The following is a 21,962-nucleotide window of genomic DNA, read 5'->3' as shown; positions in this document are numbered from 1 at the left end:
ATACAATGTGATCTTTCATTATTAATAAATTAAGTAGATATTTACTCTCGAGTACAAATAGAGAGGATAAAATTGTACATTCGTTTTGAATAAGTTAACAAATAAAAATGTTTCGCAATAGGGCGGCTTACACGCGATAATTACGTTCGTAAGTTAAGATTAACAATAAATTGCGTTTATCAATCGATCAAGTTGTTGGATGCTAATGAAAGATCCGAAAGCGTTTCTATGTCATCGGTAATTCAAGAACAAACATGATACTGTAAAGCGACGTAATGCGAAAATGACGATCGTTATAATTGTTGGTAAACGAACAATTGCGTATTCATTGGATTAAGATACGGCGACACTCGTATGTATTATATCTGTATTGTGTTTTCGGCGCATTCCATTTTTACATATTGGTTCTGACCTCGAATAAACAAACGTAGCCACGATAAGTTTATATTTCCTTTATATATATAGATTAGTCATCGAATAATTTCTCTTGAAAGGAATTCGGAAGCGCGCAAAGAAACTTCCCTTCTTGTGTAATTGCGAAAGAAAGCGTTTTCTCGTGTTCTATAATTTTGCCGGAGACATTAGGTTGCTGCTCACCGTCTTCTTTCGGTCGGCTCGAGTTTTCCTATTTCCTGCGATAAGAGAAGCAAGCAATCTTCTCCAGCGAAGATAGAGCGTAAAGCAACCCTGGGGCCCGCTGCCGGAGCACCTCCCCGGAGGGGAGGAACGACGACGACGCGAGTGAGCGAGAATGATTGATGCGGTTTGTCGCTTTTGCTTCGCGTCCTACGTATCTACGTACCGTCAAAACTTACCTTTTTCTATTCTACAGCTGCAGGTGTCTCGCGAAAGAGACTTTGTCGAAAGTAGATGAGTGTAGTTTTTCAACCTTTATCCTCCAATTGCAAACAGTTGCCACTGATTAGCATTTTTATATTCATATACTTGACCGTAATATTAACTACTATATGTGGATTGTATTTAGTAGAGGACAGTGCTTGGCGCTTTCAAAATAAACAATTTATTTCATTCCTTTTGATATTTTATTGATATTAAACAAAGATGAAGAAAGTACGACGCATTCGTGACGAAAGATCGTCCGACCGCCGCCGGACATTTTTCATAATCTATTCCACGAAAGTATCACGAGTAATAAAGGGTTAATACGGTAATCGCATAAGACGGTAAACGGTTAGATCGGAGAGAATAGATTACGGTCTCGGTTGACGGTGCGTTTCAATTTCGTTGCGAATTAAGTCGGAATAGCGAGTAATTGACACGGGTCTCTATGGATTTAGGCGAAATATTTTTCTCGACGTTTCTCAACGGCCCCCCTTGACGAGTAGAGATAAAAAGAAAATATCGTATATCGTGCACGGCTCTGCTATAATTGTCGAATAATTTAATACAACTTAATCGCGTTGCGAGACAAGGAGGAATTGCGCATTCCTTTCAAGAAAATCCACACATTCCGTCAAAGTTTACGATCCACGAGACATCGATAATCTCGTTTCGTTATCACCTGCGCCAAAAATATGTTGCGAATGAATTCGATCATACTTGTCGACGATTGCCGATCGAAAAAGTTCATGTCAAATAAAATCTTGTTTCTCTGCTCGTGCATTATCGTTCGCGAATGTCGTGTTGCACCAAATTTTCGACCTTATCTATCGGCTTTCGTTATCGCCGATAAATGGAATGGATTTATTTCTTCTTGAAAATTCGGGATCTCTCTCTCTCTCTCTCTCTTCATTGTTCTTTCCTTATCGCAGGGTCCGTCGTAAATGTAAAAAATCATTATTGCGATCGAAAGATATTCGATCAAGATTATTCGGCAAAGGAAGAAACGATAGAGTATAAAAATCAGAAAAGTAGTAAGACTTTGTTGTCTTACTTAGTTTTACGCGCGTGTAATGTCGATGCACGGTGTGAATCCTATACGCGTAGTACGTCGGACGTGCGCGCGCGTTTTCCAACTTTCTCTCGGTCGCGTGGGAGGGCCGAGCACAAATATCAATCAGTGGAGTCAAGAGCGGAATCAGGGTGGCCGAGTGGTTCCACATAATGCTGGCGAGCGCGGAGAGAGATGAGAGTTAGGACAGAGGTAGGACAGAGGTAGGACAGAGGTAGGACAAAGGTAGGACAAAGGTAGGATGGATGTAGGATAGAGACAGATCGAGCGTACGTACATTCGAGATACACACCCAGCTGTACCACCCCCGCACAGAGTCTCTCATCCGGGTGAATCGCGAGAATAAGCACGTAGCGAGTAGCTTCGAAGCATTTGCTAGGTTGCTTGCGCGCGAGTGCTACCAATGCTTCTGTGTATGTGTATGCGGGAGTGGAGTAGGGAAGAAGGAGGCGTGTCAGAGAGGCGGAGCCAACTTTGAAAATCCCAGCTAGTATCCAACATTTCTCTCTCTCCCTCTCTCTTTTGCTCTTTATCCGTGCATCCGTCCGTCGGTCCGTCCGTCCGTCGGTCTGTCCACTCACTCAGTCGTCCGTGCATCCGTCTGTCTTGCTCTTACTTTACTCATTCGTCTCCCACCCTCTAATCGGTCTCTAGATCTCTCTTTCTCCCCTCTGAACCGCGTGCGCGCACTTATATACATATATCCGTCTCACTCTTCGCCGCGACTTTCGTCCATCGTCGTCGCATGGGAGTCCCTCGGCACTCTATCGGATCCCGTTAACGGCAGTCGCCGTCGAGACACCCGCTATAACGTCTCTCGCATCTCCGACACACTCTCATCAAACAACCCCGGTGGTGGTGGTGTGTCATTATTTCCTCTTGTTTTTTCGCACTTTCTTCTTCATCGGCATTACTTCGTCGAGCGTCAGCAATTACCTTTAGATCGACGCGCAAAAGGAAGTACTTCTCGCCGAATGGTTTTAACCCTTTGTGCTCGTTCCGGAAGAACCATCGAACAACCATCGCAAATGAGATAATTTTTCGATTGGATCGCGAGTTTCGAGGATGAAATATTGGAACGTGTTTCTTCTCGTATTCGAAGAAAGATACGACCTATTTTGAAGTTTCGTGCGACGAAGACGCATTTTTAGCGGATCGGTGCGTCAACGATAGATACTTTTCTTCCATTCGAAGTTACTTCATTGGATATAGCAAAGAATCCGCGAGGTACGCGCATGTTGGGTGCAGCGAAGAGAAGAAGAAAGTTTCCATAAGTAGAAGGGGGGAAACAAGGAAGAGTGAATCAGGATGATGGAAGTGCAGCAGCAACACTCGCCTGTTGGGGTGGGTCCGTTGGATTTTTCGCGAAGAGGTGTAGCCGAGACGTCAGCTTTTCGGGTCGTTAAACCGAAACAACCGGCTTCGTCGTTGGTACATCAGCAGGTTGCGTCGCCGGAAACGAATAACAACGAAAACCTTCAAGAAAATTCGCAAGTTCCGCTCGAATCCGAAGGTAAGATTTTCCTAGATCTAATTGTAAAAAGATGTAGTTGGTAAAAATGATCCGTGAACCAATTCGACAATGACTATTATTTTGAGCGTTAGAGTTTGAAGATAATAAAAGTACGAAGAAATAAAAACAAATCATTCGGTGGTAGTCGCTTCATGAAACCGCTACATCTATCCGTTACATGACTATTATTTTCGTTGTTTTCAAAATCGAACGACTCGATTGGTTTTGTATGCGCACACCCTTACAGGAACTTTGATCACACACGCGAAGCGAACGTAGAAGCGTGTTGCGCGTTGATGTGTGCAGGTGCGTAAGAGAATCGAGTCGGCAGGATGGTCGTTCAACAGGTGAGGGGATGGATTAGACAGCGTGCCTATACTAATACTCGGCTGCTAATCAGGGTAATAGGCTAACGTAATAATATCATCATCCCACGCAGAGCCGGGCTAAACAGTTTAAGCCGTAATTGCCAGGTGATGGGCAGATCGTGGAGAGGGTTGACGCCTTCCATTTGGATCGAGGCATCGAATCTTCAGTTAAACTGACGATTTCTCTCGATAGTTTCGACTTTGACTTTGTCAACCTTTTTAATCGCGATGGTACAATGACATTTGCATTGAACGTCTATCTCATTTGAAATCTAACATAAATCATATAAATTTTTAAAACCTCTTCCGAAAGAGGAAAATGTTTGGATATTTCGGGCTCCCGAGACCGAAAGACTTCTTCTTTCATATTCCATTGGGTTTCAAATAGTTTAGTATCGTTGGAATGAAAAGTTAGTTTAGCGAGATATAGGATCTTTGGCGGAAGAAGGATTACTCATCTTTAGGACGTTCCATACCGTTGGAAAAAGTTGGGCACTCTACGCTAACAGAAAATCACGATAGATTTACGTTTATAGATTTACGACAGGGACGATAGCGTGGTATGCAGGATAAGCGTTCTACGGAACGAAGAGCGATAATATCGGTGCTCGTTCTCTCTCTCTCTCTCTCTCTCTCTCTCTCTCTCTCTCTCTCTCTCTCTGTCTCTCTCTCTCTCTCTCGCGCTCGCTCGCTCGCTCGCTCAAAGACTGCATTACCTGCAGCGTGTGTACACGCTTGTCGTATCGACGTTGTGTACACCGAAACGCTGCGGTCATCTTATCTCGGCCGCGTGGTACCTTCGCTATATAGGAAAATATGATTTATTTCTGATAATCCTACGAGAATGAGATAGCCTTTGCGGTAGAGCCGCGGCGCAACTAATCTCCTCGCGCTATCTCGGATTATCCCGGTCGTCGTCGTCGTCGTTGTCGTTACTATATTGCCCGGATTACGGATTCCTTTTTTTTCAGCCGATGATGATGATGATTCTTTTCGTATTCGTCAGCCGTTCGATCTAACGAGAATCGTCATCCGTCGGGATCCGTTTTCACTCTTTTAACCCTTCCAAATGGGACGACCTTTTTCTTTTCTACTTATTGCGTGATAAATAGGATAATCGGTTGGATGAGGAAAAAAAGAAAAGACCCAAATTGGTAATTCCATACAATCTAGTCGCGAGGGATGCGGGTAAAGTTGTACGGCGTAAAGTTAGGTATTCGTAAATGTTGTAGGATGCCGATCAAAGAAACCATGACGATGGATGGTAAATGTTCCTCGATAGGAATGCAGTTTGAAAGAAAGAGAAGGAGTAACAGTCGAGACACCGTTGATAAATAGAGGAAGGTTTCCCTCCTTTCTAATAAAGACGCTCTTGTCGAGGGGTTGATCTTTCTTACGAACCGGGAATACCAAATTTGTCAGGACTTGAGACGTTACAGATGCGTGTTTTTCCTTGCTTCTTCTTCGGTGTAAGGCGCAACGAGGAACGCATAAACGTCGATCTTGACGATTTTTTCTTTTTTCTATTCAACGAACGTTAATACCTATTCACTTGTACTTTTTTTACTTTTAGGAGGATGCAACGTTCGTTTAATGTTCCCGAGACTATGGGCACCATTTGGAAATACAACCGAGGTTACGAATCTTCCTCCCCTACCGAAAAGTCACTCAGGTATATTTGAGTCGCATCTATTACAGTGTACGTGTGCTGGTGCGTGGGTGTGCGTGGGTGCGCGTGGGTCCAGGGGGGAGTTTCTCTCGACGATCTCTCCCGACTTCCACCTCCGCCATGGCGGCTAGTTTTTATTCGCCAATCGTTAATAACGACCGGTCGGTCGGTCGGTCGTCCGATGATTGGGATAAATGGTAGCACGCGTCATACCGCGAATGGACATGGGCTCTTCTAACTCTTACCATCCCAATTGGAGCAGATTAGAGGCGCAGCTTAGGGATTCGGACGCGTCGTCGGTCCCTTTGTACTCGTACGACGTCGGTCTCTCTCTTTCTCTCTCAGTCGTACCTACCCTAAATTAGTAACGTCTTGTCATGTTAATACGCATATATTGACTCTCTTCCTATTCCTTCCTCGTACACGTGGCTCCTCCTCTTATCTTCGACTTATCGAGATCAATCGAGACTTCTATCAGAAAATCGTACGCGATACGTTTCTCCTTGTGTTCTTCGCGTCGCGTAGCATTTTTATTTAAACGCTTTGAAATCGTATTGAATCGATGATCGTCGAACGAGAAGGAGAAACGAATAACTCGTATTAAAAGTTTGTATCTTTGGTATCTACTTGATTTCCGTCTTCCTTTTAACGAACATGATCGCGGAGAGAGATCGTAAAGAGGGTATTAAGTTTAAATGAGTACTGACGGCTCGATGAAAAATCCTTTTTTGAAAACCCACATCTTCCTGGCGGCCGGTCTATTACCGGCGCCGTTGATCGTCGTACGTATCTCTTTCCACGAACGAACGAACGAACGAACGAACGAACGAACGAACGAACGAACGAACGAACAGGATGGAAGGAGTTTGAGGATTTGTAGCGTGTTGGAGCTTTAATAGCGGCAGATCGCTACGCAGTAAACGACTGACGGACGACGCAAGATTAACTCGATCTAATTGTCCCCCCTCCCCCGCCAGCTTGGCCTTCCTTTATTAATCTACGTTCACGACTATCTTCGGCATCGTTCTCCTTCGTCGCCGTCTATTCCCCCATCACCCCCCCCCACCCGCCACCCTACCTCCACCTCCTTTCCAAAACTTTCTTCACAAATCTCAAGAAGCAGAAATTGTCCTCCTCGTTTATTTGACTAAAATCGAATTCGTTCGAAGAAGGATTAAAGGGACGGACGAGGAGCGAGTAGCATTACGAAGGCAACGTTATTTTAGTTAGAAGAAGGGTCGAGTAGTTGGAATAGAGACGAGCGATGTAAAAGCGCAAAATCCTTCGTAGTCGAGTACGCAAGCTCTGGCAAAGGCGGACCGAGGTGAACCATCTGCTGGACGGTCGGTACGATGACGACTGTTTTTTCACGACGCTTTGCACTTTGCACCGAATGCTTTTTACCGCATTCCACTATATCCCAGATGTGGCATTTGCGTAAGCAGTTCTTCCTAACTCGTCCCGAGTCACATCTGTCCGGACTTCCTCTTTCTTCTCGTCATATTTTTATTTCGTTCCACTTTCCTTCTTCTCGTCGCAAAGAGAGAAGCATCTCTTTTTATCTTTCTTACGTTCGTTTTTATCTTCTTCCTTTGTCAACTACCTTCAGACGAATTCTCTCGGAATTCGATCCACCGCGATATTAGTTTACTCGATACGTGTTTTCACTGGCCGAACGTAATAAGTATACATTTTCGATTTAATAATGTATATATATATATATATATATATATTTCCCCCCTCCCCTAATTATATGACATTTTTTATCGCGCGCGTCGATCGATTCTTGCTATTGCGGTAATGCACTTTGCGGATATTAATGCATCGGAAGAAAAAAATCAATTGATCGATCTTTTACCGACTACGGAAGTAGTATCTATGCGTCTATCTTCAGATAAAAATGATTGCTATCTCTTTATATCTACATCTCTCTCTCTCTCTCTCTCTCCCTCTTGTACATATTCATTTTTCCCGAACGGCCAGCGTACCGCGGGTGTGAGCGTTTTTCATTACATTAGGTCGGTCTCGACGAGCGCCTGTTCCTGCCTTATTTTGATTCGATTGCAAAGCCACCAGGAGTCACGATAATAATCGGGGCTTCGACGATGCAGGGGGTCGCCGTGGAGTCCTTTAAATGCGATTATCCGGGCACGGCTGCGTTATACGCACCAGCACGTGACCGCGTGTCGCGTGCACGGATTATAAATATAATATACTCGGGGCGTTCCATATAATATACCTATCTACTTACATAGACGTTTCTGCCTGTGCATGGCAATATAATCTTTTCGAATGGGTGTATCGCATCGAACGCAAAAGTTGGCAAGCACCGGGGAAATTACGATCGCATCGTAAATCACGACGAAACGATGATTATGCCGAATTCGTTTGTCATCTTTCTTTGATAATATTGTTTCTTCGCAGAACGACTGTCCTTCGGTGTTGGTCGCTTGGTAGGGTCGCCCGCAACGACGAGCCCCTCGCCGTCGCATTCGCCGTGTCCGGAGTCCCCGGCACTCGAGGATCGTCGAGACTATACCGAGATAGACGTGGACGTGGAGGAGGAAGAAGAAGTCGACGTGGACGTGGAGGAGGTCGGCGAGGAGGAGGACCGGGACGCGGTATCGAGTCCGCATCGTTCTTCGTCGACGCCATCGCCTACCGGGACGATAACCTCGGCGACGTCTCCCCCCTCCTCGCATCCGCCGAAGAGATCGGCCGACACGTTCAGTGTGTCGGCGCTTCTAAGGCCCGACCCGCCCTCGGCTCACCTGCAAAATGCTTCTCCTCACCGCGAAGCAGCCATCGGTGGCGGTGGAGCTCATCCGGCAACACCGGGTTCCTCCATTATCTACCCACCTCTTCATCTTCAGGGTGGCCTTTTGCCGCCGCCTCATCCTCACCATCCTCTTTCCTACCTCCATCCTCAATTGTTGCCCCATCATCTTTTGCCTCCCCACTTGCACCCACTCCTACGCGGCGTTCACCCTGGACACCCGGCTTTGCACTCGACACACACGGCACACGGGCTGCATCATCCCCATCCGCTCGCAGACGTCTACAGCTGCGTCAAGTGCGACAAGATGTTTAGCACGCCTCACGGCCTCGAGGTACGTAAACCTTGGGAATTGCGATATCACAGATTATCGATGCTAACTCCTATGATAATAATAATAATAATAATAATAGGTGCACGCAAGGAGATCTCACAACGGGAAGAGACCGTTCGCTTGCGAGCTTTGCAACAAAACCTTTGGCCACGAGATTAGTCTGACGCAACACAGGGCAGTACATTCCGCGGAAAAGGTCTTCGAATGTAAGCAGTGCGGAAAAGCGTTCAAACGATCGAGCACCCTGAGCACGCACTTGCTGATACACTCCGATACCAGGCCGTATCCGTGTCAATTTTGCGGAAAACGTTTCCATCAGAAGAGCGACATGAAGAAACATACTTACATACACACAGGTAGGTGACGTACCACCCCTTCTTTTAGCCCGGATTATTAGGAAAAAAGCATTCTCGATAATCACGCGCGATCCAGCGAAATCTCGCGAGTCTATGGGATACTTTCGGTTCGCGGTCTCGTAGAAATTTATCGGGGTTGCTGTGAGTTTCGATGGAGTTGGGAGGAATTAATTAACGAAGCGACTTTCTACGATAAATAATGCATCCAACCGTCTGGACGGAGTCAGAGTATTGTGCGCGAGACGATTCGCTCGAGTTCAGGCACATGTGGCCGGTTGGTTTCTGCTGGATGAATGCTTCGACTGCAGGGAGGGGCAGGAGGGGTTCGGTCTGCCTAACCCCACATTGCGAGTTTCGTTTGGTAATAATCGTAATGTCTTTCGGGGTGATTCCCCTGTTCCTCTCGTATTCCGTTTACCCCTCAGGTTCTTCGTTTCCACAAGTAGTAGCGTAGTGTCCCCCTCCCCCAATTGCCGATCTTCGAATAGAATTTTACCGCGGCGATTATAGTCCGTGGGAAAAACGGAATGAGTTAGCTCTTGCTAATCCCAGAGGAAAGATTTTTCGCGCTTTGCGATTTTCTTCCTTCTTAAGTATCGCTTTTCGGATTGATCTCCCAATGTTTAGATCGATGAAAATAAAGTAAGTAAACAGGAATACGTTCCTCTAGTTTAATTCGATAATTCGTCTCGCAAGGGATAGCAATTTTTTTTTATCGAAACCCGACCTCGATAGCGGAAGTCGAGAACGCCGAAGGGCCATGGCGGCGTTGGGACACTTGACACTCGTGCGTCTGAAAGCTGACGGAGCGAGCGACGGTCCTGAAGTAGAAGAGTATAGGTTCTCGCTAAGCTGGAGGAAGAGGAAGTGGCAAAGAGCGGGAGGCGAAGCGGGTCTGCCCTTTGTATCGTCTCCATGGCAACCCTCCCAATGTCTTATCAAATTATCACCTTGTCCTCTCCCTTCTTCTTATCCTTCGGGTCGCTAGCGCGTCTTCCACCTCCTTATTCACCCTCTTGGTAGGAAACGAAACTGCCTCCCTCGGTAGGATCCGCTGAAAGAGGATACAAAGCGATGGTCACTCGCGCGGGCCCACTAACAACCTATGGGACCGCAACGACAAGTCCGTCCACTTCGTTTATTTGGCTAAGTCTCTCCCTTCCCCTCTCGATCCAACGCGATGGTCGCAACGGAACATTTAATTCATTATTCAGAGGGATGAAAAATTCAGCGACTCGACGTCCGATGCCGTCGTTCACGAGCAACGCGTCGCAATTGCTTCGTGAAATGACGATACTCGGCCAGTTATTTCCTTTTTTCCTCGACGTTTCAAACATCCTTCTCTTCAAACATCACGTTTCTATTTCGACGAAATTACTTTTCGATAGGATCAACGGGATTCTCTTTCTCCCTCCTTTTCTCTTTCTCCTTTATCCCGACGATCATGATTTCGAGGTCCATTCACAAACGCGACCAATTTCTATTGACCAGCTTTCAGTTCGTACGGCATAAAATATAAAAGGCAACGATAAAAGACGAAAATTTGTAGGATTGCATGCTCCTGATCAAAGTTTACGCGTTCCTCGATCGAACAAATACTTGCTAGTTTTTTCTTTCGTCGCGTTATTCGAGTACAGTGGAAGCTCGTTCGCGTATGTGCGTGAGACAGATAGAGAGAGAGAGGGTGTTCTGGGATTCGAAACTAATGATAATAAGTCCTCGCTGTCTCTCCCTTTCTTTCTCTTCCACTTTCGATCTCTTCTCTCGGTCGTTCTTTTTTGCCGTCCCTCTGCAACCACATTCCCTTCGTCGTGAACACGGGCCATGTGCAATAAGGGTGCGGCACCGTCGGATTCCCCGGGGACCGGCATGGCGTAACGTAAAATCATTATTAGGTAGGTAGGTAGGTAGGTAGGAAGGTAGATAGGCAGGCAGGTAGTTAGGTAGGTAGGTAGGTAGGTAGGTGGGTAGGTAGGTGGGTAGGTAGGTAGGTAGGTAGGTAGGTAGATAGGTAGTTGGCGGTACACCCGAGGACAGGCGAGAGAGAGAAAGGGAAACGCTAGCTTGGATGGCTCGAGCTTCGCGAAGAGAGGAAAGGGGCTGAAAGGGAGAGAGTCGGCCGCTTTAGGGGGTTGGGAATAAGAGCTCTGCAAATATTGTTCGTGCGCGAGTCGGCAAGCGGAGTAGCAAGTCGAGGGGGAAGCCGAAGCAACGGTTCGCGTTACCTTCGTCATTAGGAGGGCTCTACGTTGCTGCTCTTGGTGCTGTTCCTGGTGCTGCTAGAGGGGGTCGGGGTACGTCGAGGTGGCAACGTATGAAGAGTCAAGTGCACCACGGTGGCTGCGAGCTCCTACACACACACGGGAGACCGAATGGGGGACTTTGCCGATTGGATAACGTCGCGTCGTGGGTATCGAAAAGGCGACAGACTGACAAGTGGTCAACCACCCTCTTGCGAAAACATTGCGGCTCCATCAGTAAAAACGTTTTTCTTTGGGGTGAACGACGCTCTCGATGATGGCGCGACCAAGATCTTTTCGTTCGGTTCGATCCGATTTTCGATCTTCTTACATGGTAACGCGATAGGACAACGGGACGAGACGCGTAATGATGTAAAATAAGTATTCCGATTGTTAATTAGACATTTTGTTCGATTGCGATTACGAGAGAATCGATTGAATTCTATATATCGAGATCCCTAACAGGGAAATCCTGCACCCTTAAATTGTTCGCGCGACACACGACCGTGCGTCGTCTTTTGTTTTTACAATAAACACAACCTGTCCGCTCTTTGGGTGCTGAGCAAAGTTGCAAGGGGCTGAGGGAACGAGATGAACGTCAGCTGTGTACTTTTCCTTTTCCCAATCGGCAGTCGATTTCGTTTCGTTTCGTTTTCGCTGCCGACGAAAATGGATCATTTTTGTGCGAATTAGTTTTGTTTTTTTCTCTATTCTCGTACGAGTGCGTACAAGTGTATGATCGCGGATCGTCGTGGTCGTCCGCGTTGACGTAGAACTAATTAATGCAATTTCGTTCTCGTCGGCGTAACGCGATGCCCTGTTAAAACAGTCATAAAAGAGAATTAATTGAAAAAAATGATTCTACCAAGGATACGTTGCATGTGCAACGACTAGACGTCAACAACGCGTCAACGATATAAAAATATCTCGTAGGTGTAAATTACGAGTAGGTTAGTAGATTCTCGCGGAGCTATTTTGCGTTTTTTCCTTTAAGGAATGACGAATATTCGGAGGTCCTAATGTGGAGCAGTAGCTACCTGGTGGTCTTGCCGAAACTTGTCTCGAGGGTACGGTTATCGCGTACTCGCTCGGATACAAACCGTTTGAGAGCTTTGTGAGGGCGCGTTCACGGTGTAGCTATTAGAGGTTTCGAGAAGGCCGCAACATTCCCTAAGCTGTTTAAACTTTGGCGACGAAGGCCCCCTTTCTTCTTCTTCTTCTCGTTTCGTAACGCCGTCGACGTAAAGTCGTGCTTGGAAATATCGGTAAGCGCGCACGTAAGAGTTCCATTTGCTCGCGATTCGTAGGCAACACGCAAAGTAAATTTTCAAGTGCGACTAATCGTCGATTATTTGCCTCTTCTTCCGGCAAGAAACGAACCGAGTAATCGCATCCTCATCGCGCCGATTGTTCAATCGTTTGCGCGAACGAACCAATTGAACAAAGTCTTTTCTTTTTCTTTTTTAGAGTATCGTAAAAGATGTTTGGTCAAAAAGCCAAAGGTAGTGTTAGAGTATCGATAAAACGATCGTATCGAGGAACAAAGTTTGTCGCTTTATCGCTATTGGCTCCGCGCGTCGGATGTCGAGGACGTTACGTTTAATGTGACGATGGTAAGCCGGTAGGAGCATCCGATGCGGCATCAAACATGCAAATTCACTGATATAACGTTACACGGATACCTTGACGCGATCCGTTATCGCGACGATCCGTTGAGCGTTGCCACCGACGTACTGTTCCTCCTAGTAGTATAGGAGCATGATTAAATTTCCAAGGATATCGACACGACAGGAACACGTAAATCCTCCTTCCTCCTTCTCTCCTTACGCATCCATCTACGTTGTTACTCAGGTATGTGTGCAGGTACGTAGGACGTATCCGCGTCCCCGGTTCTTCTCGTCTCTTCTTCTCTTCTTCTCTTTTTCGAGCTAGAAGCTTGAAATTAACTATCGAAGATGCGAAACGTCGTTACGGCATCTACGACGTCATCGATAACGCCTCTTCATCCTTCTCAGACTTTGCTTTTCAAAGGGAGCCTGAGAAAACGAGAGAGAGAGAGAGAGAGAGAGAGAGAGAGAGAGAGAGAGAGAGAGGGAGAGTAATGCGATAGAAAGATGGATGAAGGATATTAGTCTTATATCGTTTTCTCTAGGATAGGGAAAGAAAAAGAAGGTTCGATATTTATTCATCGTTGGACTGCTATGCTAGTTGGGAAGAGCACACGCGTCATCTCCGTTAATGGACAGTAATCGTAATATAGGAAATGTAAGGCGATCGAAGATAATTAGGACGAGTAGCTTAGGTAGCGCGGGCCCCTTCGCGGCAATGGCACAGATCGGATTTGTCACGATTCCTAATGTTGATCGACGCCTTAATAATTTAATAGCCATACGTCCGCCGTGATCGTCCGGGAGAGGATTATTACCGCGGATCCCTCTGCTAGATCGAAAGCACTAAGGAGCTAACAGACTTAGCGGCGGTATCGCGTTTCCTCCTTTACTTTGGCTCCGGTCTTCCCTCTACGGGAAATATTGTATATCGCGACGGTACCCGCTCTCCAGAGACGATAATTGCCATCAATCCCTCGGCAAAAATATCATTGCGTGACGTTCCTTCGAACCTTTTGTCCATCGTTTTTCTTTTTTCTTTTTTGTTTTTTGACCGACAAACTAACGTATTCCCTTAACCATAGCCGTCCTTTCGTCTCTTTCTCTCTCTCTCGAAATCCGCCCATTTGACGATCGGGTAAAACGTGCGTCGCAAACACAGCACGGCGAACGTGACTACCGGCTGGCTGGCTGGTTGGCTGGCTGGCTGGCTGGTTGTGTCCGTGCACGGAGCCGTGAAATAGTAAATACAAAGCTCCCGTTGAATCGGCGCGCGATTCGATCCCCTCGAGAGGCTGCTAACATTCGCTGACACGCCGGTATTTCGATACCACCGCACGGACACGCCCGTGAAATATACGGGGACTACTATAGCCGAGTGTTAACCCGCATTTTCGAGCGTTTGTCGGCACGACGATCGATGACAAGAAATTCAAATTGCACCGGGGACTACGTTTTACCTCGCATTCGGCTATTTGGAATTACTTTCGATCCTTGTTTTCCCTGTTTTCGATGTTTAGTTTCCCTCTTTCCATTTTTACTCGGATCTACCGAAGGTGTTTTATCATCATTTCCTTAATATACTACACGTTGTAATAGATTATTAAATATATATTTAGTATATTGAAAAAATCTATGGTACACCCTCGATATAAGATACGAGGTTGGCAAGCATTTCGTTTGGAAAAAGTAGGATAGAATGAGATGGAAGGAAAAGAGGGCCGCCTCCAGAGACACAACCCGCAGAGTAGAGACGTGGTCGATGAAGACGAGAAGAAATCAATGCCTCGGCCAGAGTCCGCTTCACCTTTCTCTCCTCTCCTCTCCTCTCCTCACCAGTACTCTCCGCCCACTCGTTTTCTCCTCTTTTTGCTCTTCCGAATCTTCCATGACTACTCGCTTCGAGCTTATTCGCAACCGATAAAACTCTAAGATTTTTCGACTATTTCGTCGTAAACAGTTGAATATCTTTGTCGATTCCTTTGCTCAAATGATGCAACTCGTTAAGTATAAAATAAGAAAAAGTTGGAACGCTCTTTTGCTTTGTCGATTCGAAAAGTAATACGTATCCATAGAAATGGCGGTAATAGAAGAGGAAAGGGAAAAGGATAGAATAGAGAGAGAGAGAGAGAGAGAGAGAGAGAGAGAGAGAGAGAGAGAGAGAGGGAAAGAGGGAGAATTAGCGGAGGAAAAGACCCTCGCAAGATTTCCACGAGTTTAATATAGTTTTAGGGGCGTCGACTGAGAAAGAGAGAACGGGGGTGTAATGGTGTCTTAAACCGCAGTGACTCTCAACCAAGAGAGTCAACTCTTTGTGCTCGTTGCCAATAGGTTCGTCGATAGGTTTCCTCGACGACGTTTCGATAGCGTTGCTCTCGAAGGATTTGCCAAAGTGCGCGAACAGACGCTTACCTACCCAAGAGAGATCGAGCGAAACTTTTTTTTCCAGCGAAGATAAAGACGAAAAGGGCAACCTCGGTGCGAGGGAGCCCCGACGGTTCTTGATTTTTACGAGCGCGTAAATTCCGGAGAGGCAACTTCCTTCTTACTCCCTCTCCGTATCTTCTCTCCACCATTTCCAACTCGAAATACATAGAATTCTAGGAGACTCGCACCCCGTGCTCCGCTGTGAATTCCACAGCATGGAATTTCAGGTCGCCATTAACTCCGAATCCCCTCGAATCACGATTTGAAAGAGCTCGCGATACCATTGCGAATCCGCGCCGATTTTCCGAAATTTTTCTCTAAGAGCAAAAGCCGCGGGAAATTTAGGTAATTCCTATTTAGGTTTCTGTCAAAGCTTTCTTTTGGCAAATCCTTTTTGTTTCCTTCGAGATCGACGAAAAGCCGATTCTCTCTTTTACGAGATCGTAAATCTACTACAGAAATTGACTCGTCTCTCTCTTCGCTTTCCGTCGTTTTATAGGCTCGTGGAACATGTCCCTCCCCTATCGCCGATTTCGTCGAGCGACGAAATCTTGGCATTAATAAATACTCGATCATTCGTGGAGAATCGGAAAAAAGGCAAAGATAGAGAGATAGATAGTTGAAATCGTTGGGTAGACGAATAACGAATCCGCGAGTACTTTGGACGTTGGGAAGATAGAGGAGAGTCCATTAACATCCCTCGGCTGGTCACTCGCGGCATAGTTGGAATCGTTGCTACTCTGTAGCTTCCCTCTCTCCCGCCGGAGGATGGGAAGTGCGCACGTGCAATTCCTCCTCATCCCTCGGTCTATAACCGGTTACGGCTTATCCCGGTGGTAGTCATGGCAACGCAGGGGTCGGTGCCGCCCCTGGCCGCCAATCAGAGCTCGGGGAGCAGCGAGAGCTTCTACCCCCGCCTTCTCGGCGCTCGGTCCCGCGCCCCCGTCCCGCGGCCCCGTCCCGCGGCCCCGGCTTCGCTGAGATTCTCGCTTGGGAGAAAATCTTGACCGGGCGTGCCCTGCATCTCTGATACCACCTTCTTCAACTCCTCTCCTTTCCTCGAAAGGATCCGCCGCGATGGTCCTCGCTGGTTGTTGCTAAAATCGCTCGATAATAATTTGTGGATTCGTTTGATTTTGACGCAGGTGAAAAGCCGCACAAGTGTCAGGTATGCGGCAAAGCGTTCTCCCAGAGTAGCAATCTGATAACGCACTCGAGGAAGCACACGGGATTCAAGCCGTTCGCCTGCGAGCTCTGCGGACGAGCTTTCCAGAGGAAGGTCGATCTGAGGAGGCATCGCGAGACCCAGCACGCCGATCTCGGGACGTCGTCGCATCGGCCGGTCGGCGGTGGCGGCATCAACGCAATTCCATCGCAGAATTCTTTGCCGAGTGGAAACGCTTCGATAATGCAATGAAAACGATCCGCAGGAACCCTTTCGACCGAACTAAAGTCACGCATCGTCCTCGTCGACGGGAAGAGTGCAATCCAAGGACGAAGATCCGAGGGAGCAGGATACGGGAACAAAGAGATGTAGGCTGTTCGGATCGTCGTCGAGGTCGAAATCGAATCGTATTTTGTTTTCTTTTTCGACTACCTACAAGAGGTACACTTCTCTAATCGCTTTTTCTTAGATATTCGCGCGATATCGAAACGGATCCGATATCGGCGACGTTCCTTCGAAATGCCAATGTCGTTGGATGATTAAAATTATAAATAATACGAGAAAAGAAAGAGAGAAAAATGTAAAATAACGTTGTTCTACTAAATTATTATATCTATTGTTTTTTTGAATATCAACCTTATGCGAGGTGATAGTTAATTATCATAGATACGTAGAAGCATTTGAATGTTCTCGTTCTTTGCTCGTTGGTCGATTGTCATCGAAGAATTGAAGTTTGTTAGCGAATAAGAGAGGAACGCACATCGACGTACACACTTTGCATATCTCTTTCGCGAGGAGGAAACGACTATTACTCGTCGGGACTCGATATCTCTGGACGAAGTCCTCTGGATCGCAACTGTGACCAAACTTGTAAATAGCACCGTAGACCGTATCTCTTTTTGTTAGTCTAATTGTAAGCGTTTACTCGTGCGGGCGCACGCACGCCCTACTGCATACATATAAATGTGGATATAAAATGACTCGAACCTATAAATATAAATAGAGAAACGCGTCGCACCGATCCGTGCGGTGCCGGTATTTCTTCGCACTAAATTCCCCCTCAAATGCCCCCTCAAATTCCCCCTCAAATTCCCCCTCAAATTCCTCTCCTCGATGAGACCAACTCTCGATATTGTATTATGTATATTCGATTCTTTCTCCTTCCTCTTTCCCTTACCAAAATTTTTATTGTTGTACCATTGATATATCATTATGTAATTATTGTAATTAGAACTCGCTATTATTATTATTATTATTATTATTATTATTGTCTATTATTATATTATCATTATTATTATTATTTTTATTATTATATTATTATTATTATTATTATGAATAAAAGCTGTTACCATTTGTAAATCGTTCGTTGATGAGGAATGAAGGAACGAGAGCAAAGCGCGACTCGTTTCCGTTTCAAACGCATTCATCCCATTTTGCCCGAGAGAAACGTCGAGAACGATTAATCGAGATCTCGTTGAATCTGACGAAGCGAAAGATCACGGTCATTTTGACTAGATCGTAGACTCGATGTAATTCATGACAATTCAAGGGCCGATGGCAATTAAGCGGGCTACTACCGAGAACAAACCCTTAATATATTTTCCCTCGAATTTCCCTTCGACTTTTGCATCAGTTCCTTCTTATTTATACATTATATTTTTTTTTTCTTCCTGTGGACTAGAGTAAAAAATTCGGCTAGAGGAAATTTTTGCTTCGCGCAACTTCGAAGAACGTTTCGAAAGTGGAAAAAAAGAGAGGAGCGAAGGGGGAAAGGTAGACAAAGGGTGAGAGAAGACAGAGGGACAGAGAACATTACAGCACTGACTGCACGACACCATGACGCAGGCAGGCAGGCAGGCAAGCAGGCAGGCACGGGAGCAGATTGGACAGTTATTGCATTCTGGGTAAGATTAATTGATATGGGACTCGGGCCTAGAGGGGGCTCGCTTAAACCGTGTCTCAGTCACGGGCTTGGGATGAGAGAGCGGTGATTAACCAATTGCACCGTTGAACGAACTCGAACCGAAAGCCACCTCTCCCTTTCTATCTTACCAACCCCCTCGCTCTAATAGCCATTGAGTAATGGAGAGACTCTCATTATTAAATAGCGCAGGATAAATGCGCGCTTGCGTAGCTATGCGCTCGTAGACGTGCGCGCCCACCGACGCGATTATCAAGGAATCCTCGTTAACCGCTACCCGTGATCCTAAGGTGGACACTCTTTCATCGATATTTCATTATCGATAAAAGAGTTCAAAGTTTAACAAACTTTATTAAATATTCCGACCTTTGGCTGTCGTACAAATTGAATGAAATATTAAAATGCATCAACGAATAGAAAGTTGATATTTTCAAAAGACTATTTTGAATTGGATAGTGGAATATTGGAAGAAGAAAGAACGTTGTTTTGCTGCCCGGTTCGAAGCTCTTGCGAATAACCCAGAGAGAAGGAGTATTGCATGTATACCTAGGTAGAGAGGATACACCTTATGACTATTAAGATATTCACGACTCCGCAGAGGACACCCCCTACTTTGAAATATTGCCCAACGGGTCAACCCGAGTATACCTCGAAGCGCGGAGCACCACCCTTCGTCTTTTTCCATTCTCGCTAGGTTTGCATTAGGAAAAGCGGAACGACATCGTAGATTCGGTGTGTGCGCGGGTCCGAGGCGAGCTTTTCTCTACCAGCTTTCTCGTGGTTTTCCATATTATTTACAACCTCGTCGTCGTACGCGTTACCCCGCAATAACTCGGGTCCACGAATGCGACCATGTCGGCAAATTGGTGGAAACCGAGGAAGTCGTTACGCCCCTCTTCTGCATAGGTATTAGACGGCAACCCTGTCTGCTAGGATACCAGCAGCGTAAATATCCTGACCGCTTTTATTTTTCTCCCTGGTATTATTTATTGCCTCTTTAGAGGCAATATATAATAGGCGTATATCTGTCATTTTCGAAAGATCGCTTGGAAAAAAGTGGAAAAACGGAACAGGTAACCAGCGCGTAACGTCCTATGTCAACGCGTTACGTAATTTATCTTGTGCGTTCGCGTTTGCGTTAAGATTAATCAAGTTAATTACCCAAAGGCGACCGACCCACTTTATTAAATTTCTCTATCGAATTGCACTCAAGTTAATGAAACTATTATCTTAAATCGTAGCAGGACAGGAGGAGGATGAACGTTCGCGATGACGGGTCCTTGGCGATTCGCATCGGCGATATTCGAAACGCGAATAAACTTGCTCGACTACCTGGCTAAAAGATAACTTTATCCAGGAAAAAGCATAAAGGGACGAGTTTGCGAGTGCGCCGAGGCAAATCTCATTTCCGCGAAGCTGCGCGAGCCTCCTCGTATTATGGGGATTTTCCTGTCACGGGAGTAACCGGAATGGGCGAGGATTAAAAAATGTCAATTTCCAATTATCGTCGGGGCGGTGTTGCGCGGACATACGGGTAATGGAATTTTTGAAAAGGAGATTATATTTTACTCTTTATCCAATTTTCACTTTGGCTGGAATCAGTCCCCGCTGCCCGCGCCGATTCCTGGCGCAGAATTTTACCGAAGGAGACTTGTCTTCGTTGGAACGCGAGCGCGTTTGTTTAATTCGTCAAAAATGAATTATGGGAGGCTTCGTAATATTCGAAGGGTTTACCGGTCATTATTCTTTTGTTCCTTTTTTTTATTTATAAGGCGGGGCCAGCATTGTTTTCTCTCTCGAACTAATCAACTCTCGTAAGATCGAGGTTGCGACAAGCTGACGCGAGAGTTGTCATTTGTCAGTAGGCTTTTCTAATAACGAGCCGAGTCTCTCGAACGAGTTTAAACAAATAGCTCGGCGCACAAGGCACGAAGAATAAAACAAATGGTTGCTACCGCAAGGAAGAAAAGCGGCGGCACGCTTAGACGCGATCAATCAGTCGTCTTTGACCGGACCAACTTAATACAGTCGAGAAATCGATCGAATTCCGAGTATTCGAATGGTCTCTTGAAATATTCCACGATCCGTCCTACGGGATTGGACCTTTGTCCATTCGTTGAAACTTTCATCTGTGCTTATCGCAAATGCATACGTGCGCGTAAGTCAAATTTCAGTGGGAGGAAAAGGAAAGAAAATGTTCCACCTATTATAAGGGCTCGAAAAATAGAAAAGGAAAAAATATATAAAAGACGATAATCTAGGAGTAAGTTAACCGTAAATACTTGGATAGGCGATGACGCCATTCCCCGGAGAGGCCGATTCATTACGGATGTTAAATAAATGATAAGGCATCGGTACGGTCGTTTAGAAAATAGGTATCGGCGGCTAGTCCTGGCTGAATAGTCGTATTCCCGAAGAGCGATTATTCCTCCGTCGACGTCGTAGCCTCTTGGGCGAAATCAACTCCCTGGGATGGGTCACGTTACGCCGCGACCTAACATTCATCTAACATTCGCATCTAACATTCGCATCTAACATTCATGATCGAGGAACTTTCTTTCGATCTCCGTCGTGGAAGAACTTGTACAAACAAGATTTGTATTTTCGAGGTAGAGTAAAAGGACTGATTATCGCTTTAGCGAAAATACAATTACGAAGGGGAATGAAAGAACGTTTCCCGATAATGATATCTTATTTAGGCGGCGTCGAGCGCATATAATTCGAAAAGGAGTGCTCGTATCAGCGCCTACCTGGACCACGTAGTAGTCGTAACTCAGTTTCCAATAGGATCGTCGTCGTCGTCGTCGTCGTTGTCTCTTAGGAATACTTTATGCGTGCCGTAGGTCGATGCGACGACGTTAAGGATTCCAGGCGCGGTGCCGGGCAACTGCACCTTAAGAAGAAGGGCGTAGCTCCTACTAGTATCTTTATATCCTTTCTCGAGGAGTCGCACGGATAATCGTATCAAGATGACTGGTAGAGCCGCGGACGGGTATCAACTTTTGATCCTCCGGCCGTCGGTATTCAAACGGCTCTAACTCGATATAAGCGACGCTCCCCAAGGTATCCTTCCCCTCTTTCCAAAAGTCAACACACACACCGAAGAATAAAAGTATTTTCTTTCGGGACGCACCAATTCGATTTGCATGTTGGGAGAGGCGCCAAAGATGTCACTTACGTTCGAACAACATCTCTCCGAGACTATAAAATGATGATAATCGTCCTATCGAAATTTCAAACGTATATCTTATTTACATTTTACAGGGTTAGATGAGTTACCGATACGTTTTTTTCTATGTCATAATCTAATACACTTTTCTTCCAAGATATTTATCGGATAAGAATATATATGAGTCGGGTAGAAACATGTGTCCTTCGTGAAAAGGCCCGCTAGAAAATTTCTTCCCTTACCGAGCTTATTCTATCCGTAGTCGATATAAGCGATACCCGGGGTTGAACCCTGTTTTCGGTATAACTCGAACAACGTGGTAGTTTCCTACCTTAACACCTTTGCGTTGAAGAAATCTTTCAATGACGTCAATGAAAACGGAAGAATTACAGGGATTTGTCTTACCGGTTTGATTAAATCAATACGAGTAGCTTGCTCGGTGATGTAGATTTTGTAGCGATAGATTTTACGCGTACTTATCGTTTGGTAGAAATTCCAAGGAAAT

General features: G+C 45.8%; 1 protein-coding gene across 2 annotated transcripts; it reads left to right on the top strand.

The window, feature by feature from the left end:
- Nucleotides 1-2,643: 2,643 nt before the first annotated feature.
- On the top strand, nucleotides 2,644-17,555 carry LOC106793064 (zinc finger protein 768-like). Of its 2 annotated transcripts, XM_014759673.1 has the most exons (5): nucleotides 2,644-3,425; nucleotides 5,367-5,465; nucleotides 7,887-8,572; nucleotides 8,652-8,928; nucleotides 16,348-17,555. In XM_014759673.1, the coding sequence occupies exons 1-5, from the start codon at nucleotides 3,221-3,223 to the stop codon at nucleotides 16,617-16,619; spliced, it is 1,539 nt and encodes a 512-aa protein (XP_014615159.1). In that variant the 5' UTR covers nucleotides 2,644-3,220; the 3' UTR covers nucleotides 16,620-17,555. The 2 variants fall into 2 exon arrangements, with proteins under 2 accessions (XP_014615159.1, XP_014615160.1); XM_014759674.1 differs by lacking the exon at nucleotides 5,367-5,465.
- The last annotated feature ends 4,407 nt before the right edge of the window (nucleotides 17,556-21,962 follow it).

This window comes from Polistes canadensis, unplaced genomic scaffold (assembly GCF_001313835.1).
Source record: "Polistes canadensis isolate GaletaPanama2010 unplaced genomic scaffold, ASM131383v1 scaffold_10, whole genome shotgun sequence".
Taxonomy (NCBI): domain Eukaryota; kingdom Metazoa; phylum Arthropoda; class Insecta; order Hymenoptera; family Vespidae; genus Polistes; species Polistes canadensis.
Note: the sequence above shows the minus strand (reverse complement) of the source record. Positions and strands in the feature narration are given on the sequence as shown.

Bases quoted from the DNA above. Each gene is read 5' to 3' on its own strand.
- LOC106793064 (XM_014759673.1), top strand. From the start codon at position 3,221: ATGATGGAAGTGCAGCAGCAACACTCGCCTGTTGGGGTGGGTCCGTTG. The intron at 3,426-5,366 runs GTAAGATTTTCC...TTTTACTTTTAG, and splicing joins AGTTCCGCTCGAATCCGAAG to GAGGATGCAACGTTCGTTTA. The intron at 5,466-7,886 runs GTATATTTGAGT...GTTTCTTCGCAG, and splicing joins CCTACCGAAAAGTCACTCAG to AACGACTGTCCTTCGGTGTT.